The 8,465-nt window shown below is 43.0% G+C and overlaps 1 protein-coding gene across 1 annotated transcript; it reads right to left on the minus strand.

Annotated features, from left to right (window-relative positions):
• Nucleotides 1-5,614: 5,614 nt before the first annotated feature.
• Nucleotides 5,615-8,258, minus strand: LOC147258693 (sentrin-specific protease 1-like). The gene is made up of 5 exons (XM_086208663.1): nucleotides 8,109-8,258; nucleotides 7,796-7,950; nucleotides 7,609-7,685; nucleotides 6,534-7,439; nucleotides 5,615-6,439 (listed from the first exon to the last, which is right to left on the minus strand). Exons 1-4 carry the CDS (start codon nucleotides 8,197-8,199, stop codon nucleotides 6,653-6,655), a joined length of 1,110 nt encoding a protein of 369 aa, XP_086064789.1. The 5' UTR covers nucleotides 8,200-8,258; the 3' UTR covers nucleotides 5,615-6,439; nucleotides 6,534-6,652.
• Nucleotides 8,259-8,465: the final 207 nt, after the last annotated feature.

Here is an 8,465-nt window from a genome sequence, read left to right on the forward strand (position 1 = left end):
GCAGGAGCCGCAAAAGTATGAATCAAAAATGTGTCTGTTGGTCTTGTGTTGCAAAACCAGGAACTACTGGCCCACTGGGTGGTGCTTTTTCACTATTTTGTGAAGTCTGTAAAACCTGTTTGTTTTTATTGTATGTCAAGTGCTACAGGAAAGTGATGCAGGGAAAACAATAAGATCTTCCACGTAAATTCCAAAGCAAATCAGCAGGGAATCGCATCCCATCCCAGTAGCCGAGCTGCTACCAGTGTCTGACTTCGCATTACATACAAGACGCAAGCAGAACTACAGGATCGACTACCTCTACATTGCATTAAAACGGGCAATGATATTCTTTATTTTCAGATGTCAGGAAGGTATTAAACACAATCAAACACAACTTTATTCTTAAAGCCTTTGAAAAATGTACTTCAGGCCCTTAGTTCTGTAGAGCTAATACAACACCATATACATACGTAGTAAATGGTATGTAGGCACCTCTCCCAGGCCTGGAAGCAGGCAGGACTGTCCAGTCTTGTCGTATCTCTTCCTTGTCTGTGCTCAGTAGCTTGTCAGAGCCAAACCACTTAAGCAGTGTGCAGTTACAATATCAGACCAGCACGACTAGTCATCAAAAACTAACCATCAGTAGAGTGAACTTTACTAACCTAGATAAGCACCTAGATAAACACAGAGAAACAAGCTGGGTTTCCATTCAAATATATCAAAAAATTGTAAAGAATTTTTAGAAATTCAGTAAAATAGAGCAGGGTTTATTGGGAGTGAGTTCATCAAGCTAAGCAGTAGGTGGCACAAAATATCCAGTCAGCTGTGATTTATCACCATACAACAAGACAGGAACATGATGTCCAAGTTGAAAAGCACATGAACAGAAAGCAAAATGGACATGGAAAACAGTACAAAAATCAAGTACACACATCAGTCAGCACGGTGGTGCAGTGGTCAGCACTGTCGCCTCACAGCAAGAGGGTTCTTGGTTCGGGCCCCGTTTTGAGCACAGGATCTCTCTGTGTGAGTCTGCATGTTCTCCCTGTTCCTGTGTGGGTTCTCTCTGGTACTCCAGCTTCCTCCCACAGTCCAAAGACATCAAGAGGGGACGAGGCTGATTGATACTCTAAACTGACTGTAGGTGTGACTGTGAGTGTGAATGGTTGTCTGTCTCTATGTGTTGGCCCTGTGATGGACTGGTGACCTGTCCAGGGTGAACCCCGCCTCTCACCTGAAGGCTGCTGGGATAGGCTCCAGCCCCCCCGTGACCCGTAACATGCTAAGCAGAAGGAAATGGATGGATGGAAGTACATGTGCAACTTTTCCACAATCCCAAGCATAAACACTTTCTGTTTCCATTCAGGTATTTTTTTGAGCAAATTGAAAATAAACATAAAAACAGGCTGATGGAATCCCCCCTACAAAAGACAAGTTCAAAGACAAATGGCACTTTCACTGCCCACAAGCCACTAATGTGCCCGTCTTTTTTGCAGCTCGGTCCGAGGTTTCAGACAGAGTGTGGAAAATAGGGGGGTACAAGCCATCAATGTGCTGGCTCAGTGTGAGGTGGGTGGAGGCATCAATGATGACGCAGACACTCAGAGAACGCCGGTTCTCCTTCCTCAAACACCTCAGAAAATGTCAGCACCGACGCTGCTGGCTGTCAGAGCAGCGAACTGCTGTTCTGAAACCACTTCAGCAAGATGAGCACCCGGGGAACCGCTGTGATCAGGGAGCCGCTAACCATCACTGGCGAGAGGACCGTGGATAACCTCACGGGACCGCGAAGGATGGCTTGTTGTATGAAAAGGTCGTGGAGGAGCTCGGTCGACGTGGCTACCGCCGGATGACGGAATGTCACCAGCAAGTTGAAAAACTTTGTTTTTTTTACAAATGTCCAAGCACTTTAAATTGACTGTAGGTATGAATGGTTGTCTGTCTCTATGTGTTGGCCCTGTGACGGACTGGCGGCCTGTCCAGGGTGAACCCCGCCTCTCACCCGAAGCCACTGGGATGGGCTCCAGCCCCCCCCCCCCCCCGTGACCCTTAACAGGAATAAGCGGGAGACAGACGGACGGATGGATGGATGGATGGATGGATGGAAATGTCCAAGCTTTTTTGGGGCTGTGTGGAACATGGTGAATCAGTTACTGTCAACTTGCAGACAGAACCACATTTCACTCCTCACACTGCCATGGAGTGCTTTGTTAGTGCCACAAACCCTGAATCCTGGCTGGCTCAGTTGTTGGAGGAGAAGGACACGTGTAGAAACTATCACAGTAAATGATGGAGTCACATCCCAGGTAGTCCATGTTGATGAGGGATGCGACTTCAGCAAAGAGGGCCCATTTCCAGAGGCCACTTGGTTCTTGCCAGTGCACAGTTTGAAATCTACTGTGTACCCATTCACATCAGCCAGCACAAAAAACTCGAGTCCCCATTTTGTTCGTTTATGCCCTCTTGTACTGTTTTGATTCTCTGCTTGGCCTTCGTATCCACCATCCCCTCATCCAGAGAAATATTTTGCGTTGGATGATATACAAGGCCATGCAGCGGGTCGTCAGCACTTCCAGCAGAGGCCTGACTCGGCGGAGGCAGTCTTATTTAAAGGCTCACCACGCTTTGAGACACATTCTTATAACCCAACATAAATACACACATGAAACCTCAGAAGATAAGTTCTGTTCTTATAACAGCATTTAAATTACCTCTATCAAAACCATTTACCGTGTTTTGCCGCTTCAGTATTTTTTGAAGACTATTATAGCTGAACCACTACAGATATTAGAGAGTATAAAATATCCAGAAATGGACGAACTACAAACTTATTTAGTGTAATTACTTCTCCACATTTCATCTCTAGGACCACCATCGAGCCACACACAAGGTTTCACCTGATCTTGTAAAATGTTGGAAGAAGAAAGTCCAGATATTTGTGCTGAAACGCAGGATGTAAACGTGTCTCACTACTCTATTATACTATATAGTTGCAGTTGGCACAGAACAATTGCAGAAACATGGATACTGGGTGCTTTATTTTTTTGTATTTATTTATTTTTATTTAACCAGGTAAGAAACTCACTGAGAACAGGATCTCTTTCACAAGGGTGACCTGGCCAAGAAGTCAGCAGCACATGTCAAAAGAACAGTTTTAGGAAGTCACAAATATAAATCAGCAATATAGCATTTTCAGTAAAAAAAAAAAAAAAAAAAGTGTGGGAGCTGTAACACAACAATAAAACAACAATTTAAGATTTTACAAATACAGGCACTGTTCAATGGTCTCACGCTGTCTGTCCGTCAGGACAGAACGCAGGGTTCCAAATGGAATAACTTCAGGGAGTCTCAGTTCAGTCTGTAGCGTAGTCCATGCCTGGGGGGCAGCAAAGATGAAAGCTCTTTTTCCTAATTCGGTTCTTAGCCGAGGAACAGATGAAACAAGTGTAGTGCAAGAACACAAGGCATAGCGGCTGCTTGTTCTCTGTAATATAATTAATAAAGGAAACAGGCATAAAAGAGCTTTACAAATTAGGGTCAGCCAATGTGTGCACTGAAAGATGACAAGTTCAGTCTAATATACAATTCATGGCGGTGGGTGAGACGACTTCAGCCAGCGACAGATCTCCGTGCCGAATGACAAACAGTGTCCAAGGACTTGAGACATTTGGACGATGCACTCAAATAAAGCACGTCCCTGTAGTCAAGAATCTGCGAGAAGGTCGCTGTCATTATTTCTTTCTGACCCTGAAGGAGAAGCAGGTTCTTTTGCTGAAAACGAACCAAAGCCTCACCTGAAGTTTAGTGACCGGAATATTAATGTTGGCTTAAAATGATAGCTCCTGATCTAAGATAAAGCCCAAGTACTTGCAATTTAAAACCTGCTCTCTAGGTTTTCCTTTAGAGGTTACAATGTTTATCATGTTCTGTGGTTGCACCTTTGTATGAGGGAAAACCGTGAGCTTGGTTTTTATCTGTGTTTCCAACCAATTAAAGATCAATTAAATGACACTGGATAATATTAAAAGTAGCTTGTGAAAGCTCAAAAGCCTGAGTGAGTGAGTTTGACCAGTAAGACATAATGGTGTTGTCTGCATAAAAATGATAAAATGCATTTGACAAGTTAGAACAGAAATTGTTATATATAGATTGAAAATAAAATGGAAAATGTTACTACTACAAGCTTTGGCCTTCTCACAGAGACAGGCCCAGTTGATTTAGAACCTGTCATCACCCAACAGGGATCCATACAGAACATGTTCAGGAACATTTATGGTTCTTTCAAATGGGGTCGAGTTGACTGTTTACTAGACTGTCACATTCAAGCCATCGCAAACTTTTTTCAAGCTTTGAGTTCAAGACTTGGAATATATTTGATGACTTTTTCATAAATGGACTCCATTTTACTGGTGAATGAATTTCAGTTGTCTTTCTTCTGCTAGCTAACGTTAGCTCATGCTAGCTCATGTGTTGAAATGTCCCTGGATCACATAACTTAGAGGCAAACTAAAAGGAAAATGCTGAGGTTTTTCTTCATGTAATTTAATTTTATAATAATGTATTCATCTACCTTGTGAAAAAAAGGACTTTACCCAACAGTAGTAATATAAACTAGATTTAAAAAAAAATTCAATCATAAAAAAGCAGTGTCCAATATTTCTAATCTCGTATTAAAATCTGGCACAGCTTCAATGACACATTGCTCAAAAGTAGATTGAAAATTTACTTTATGTGAAAAGAATTATTTGTTTTGCCCATGAACATTAACATGAATTATAACAAACAATAAAAGGTGACAAAACAGTTATTTTTCAGTTACAACGTCGATGAGGGTTAGGGTTAGCTAACCCTAACCAACAAGAGTAGTTTCAGTTTTGATATGTTCTTTCTTCACTTTTTATTCAAATTTTATACATTACAATCAGTGAAAAAGTTATCAGAATTTGTTTATTCATCCTCCATATCATCCTGACTGATCTTGTTCAGTGGGGGAGGTCATTTTTGACCCCACCTATACATCCTAGGGTTAATCTAAGTCTAAACAGTTCACAATCCACTTTGACTCTCATAGTCCCCCAATGCCTGTGATGACTATTTAGATGATACATAGTCATGTAACAAAGGTTATGTTGTGGGGTGTTAGCTAACGTTAGCTAGTAGCAACAACAAAGTCGGTATCAGCGGTTCACTGTGTGAGAACAGTGTTAAAACACGAGAAAACAGTGGAGGAAGTAAGGCCCAGATTGCTCGGGCATCCTGATGAACTCTGCCTTGGCCAGTTTTGCTTACATTTTCGTCATAAACCTTTATAGCATAACATTATAGCATGTCCGTCATGAGTTTATCTTGAGCCACAAACTCAGGAACAGAGCTGTTTCATTTTCAGCCTGTTACCAGTTTGATCATTGGCACTTGTATTCTGTGGCTACTCAGGTAGCTGGTCATTCTTATTCTTGTTTGCTGAAAATGTGATGATTATGCCGATGCTATCAGTCATGATGTTGCTCATGTTAATGTTCAATAATGATAATGCTCCACAAGGGCATTATTCACTTTTCCTACGCCGTGTAGGGTATTTCAGATGTTGCTATGTTAAGTCTTTAATATTACTTTTTAATTGCTGTGTTCCAGGACCTACTGTTATAACAGTTATTACACTTTAAGATTTCTGTATCGCTCCCCCTCCACTCCACTCCCTCATTTTGTGCATGTAGTTTGCTGGTGATCCATTGATTGATAACCAATTCAACATCTCTACCACAGACTTTGTCAGATATTTACACGCTACATATTATTTAGAGCATTTATTGACACAGTTTTCTCACGAACCACCAGATAATCATGTTGATGGATTTCTGTCTTAATTCAAAAAGTAAATGCCCCTCAATGATGGTTGGAGGACTGCTTCAACATAACCAAGATTTGACCTTTTCTGTTCCCATGTGAGACTCAATTATACGCTCTTCATATGTTAGTCCTCTGTATCCTCTAGTGACCTGACGTGCCATTATTGTTGCTGTTTATTCAGTTTTGTTTTGTTGTTTTTGTCTCTTTGTCTTCGCGTTTTATTATTATTTACCGGTGTTGACTTTATCACTTGAAGGGGTGATTTGATGATTTTTGATGCATTTTAGTAAATTGTAGTCATTTCCTGTATCACAGTATAGTTTTATTTTCAAATTCAAGACAATAGAAACATTTTATGTCGTTAAAAAAATAATTGTGGTGCACTCTATGGTCCCATGATCATCCTCCATCTTGAATGAAAGGTCTGCTCCTCAGAGTTTCAAGACACTCGGATGAGTTATGGCAGAAACACAGAGTTCTTGAGCCTCGGTCCCAGAATTATGTTTTTTTTCTCCAGTATTGTCTTGCTGTTGTTGTCTCTTTGTCTTTGCGTTGCTCCTGGTGGGTCAGTTGTGGTCCGTTGTTGGATGGGTCTTGACATGGAGATGTGCTATAGTACAGGAAGATAAAGAGTTTAGCTTTACAGTGAGTGTTTGACTTATTACTGACAATCAATAACAAGATATTTGAAAGAATATAAGAACCTTTTGGACTGATGCTGGTGTCGAGGACTGGGAGGCGGTGCTTGGTGGTCCGGCAGCATCCCGAATTGAAGGCTCAGTTGAGGGTCGTTGAACCGCGGCAGCTGCTGAGCTGATGGGCATCACAAGAGCTTGCGGTTCACGATCTCCCACACCATCCGTCTCCTGAAGTACGGGATGTTGTCCTGGGAGAAGGTGATCGGCCTGTCTCTTGAGATGTACTCTGCGTACTTGCAGGTAAACATCCCACAGTCGTAGCAATTTTTCTGCTGTGGGATTTTGCTGCTCTTCTTCCACTGCAGAGACCAGCCTGAGGTGTCCAACTTTGACCCTCTTCTGCTCAGGTGTTCCTGCTGCAGGTACTTAAATAAAGGTTTATGCACCCTTTGCTTTCCTCCCATGGAATCCAGGTGGGCGATGATTTTCTTTCTCAAGTCCACCACTGTAAGACACCAATGGTTGCCCAGATGAATGGGGACCAGAAGGATGTCCTTTGAAAAAATGTCCGCCTTTCTGGTCCAGCGGCGAACTGAAGTGTATCCACCCTTAAGTAGCTGTGGATAAAAGAAGGTGCTGAATGCATACACGGATGGCAGGCTGGCGTCCTTGCTGCGCTCCATCAACATATTCATGTAGAAGTTGATGATGTCATCATTCAGCCACTTTTGATGTCCGAGGGTCTTCAGATCTCTCCCAGTCAGCTGAAAACCAAAGCCCTCGCTGAGGACATCGTCAGGACGTCCTTGTAGTGCCTGGTCCACCTCAGCCTGCATTGAATTTGTGAGCTCTGGAAATTCTGTGTTCAGCTCCTCGTCATCCTGGGTCAAGTCGATGACCTCTGCCTTGTTTTCCTCATGGCGGACGGTAAACACAGACTCCACTGGCCTGGGAACACTGGTGTTAAGCTTCCTGAAACACAAATGAGAGCACATAGGGAGCATGAATTTGACGAAAATGACATCGACAACAGTGCCAAGAAATAAAATGTGAAACTGAAGCAAACTAGGATGAATGATTAAAGGTTAAATTCTCCATTGCATATTAAAGGCTAAAAATATGGCAATGACATGGTACTGACTCTGTGTGAGCTGAAGCAGCAGCAGGATGCCAGGACCCTGGATTGTTGGGCTTTGCTGGCAGAGGAAGGATTTCAACCTGCAAAGACAGACACATCGACATTGTTGGCCAGTTGATACCAAAGATTCCCAATGAGACAAAAGAGTCGCGGGGAAAGTTACAGCAGAGCCAAAACTGTCCCTTCTCACCTTCAAGCGCTTCTTTGGTGGTTCTGGCTCACAGCTGGAGGCTTCGCGTGGCCTCTTTGTGCCGCGATTAAAGGACAGGAGGAAGGAGGAGACGGTCACAGTCGGGGCATCGTTGCTACGGGACTCCTTCAGAGGTGAGTCCTGCAGCATTTGCTCTGGAAACAGAGATGCAAGGTTACTTAGTTACTGTAAAATAACAACAACCAAATAACAACTACAACAACCACTATCAGAAGAGGTCCACCAGATACTGAGAACCACAATGAAAGCATTTCTCAGGATCAAACAGTGAGGTTTTGCTACGTGAACTCACCATAAACCACCCGAGGACGTTTGGCGGGCGTCTCAGGAGACTCCTCCCTCTTGCGCTTCCGAGATGTTGGGTCACAACCCTGGGACTCCATCGGAAGGTTGTTTTTTGTTTCAGTCCTTTTGCAAAGCAGCACTCAGAGTTCAGCGTTCCTGATTGTTAACATCAATACGGGTCTCTGTTTGCTGATACACAGATTGGTCAACACGCAAGATGGCAGCCAGGATAGAGATGACAGAAGATGACTCTGAGATGACAGAAGATGACAGATGATGTCTCTGAGATCAGTGATCTCAGGGAGCTGAGTGTGCTTTCAGTCGTTAGAGGCATAGTTCGCCAAAAAAAAAAAAAACTCACCCT

This window comes from Aulostomus chinensis, chromosome 7, assembly GCF_037954235.1.
Source record: "Aulostomus chinensis isolate RoL2024-O1b breed Wild chromosome 7, RoL_Achi_v1.0, whole genome shotgun sequence".
NCBI classification, from domain to species: domain Eukaryota; kingdom Metazoa; phylum Chordata; class Actinopteri; order Syngnathiformes; family Aulostomidae; genus Aulostomus; species Aulostomus chinensis.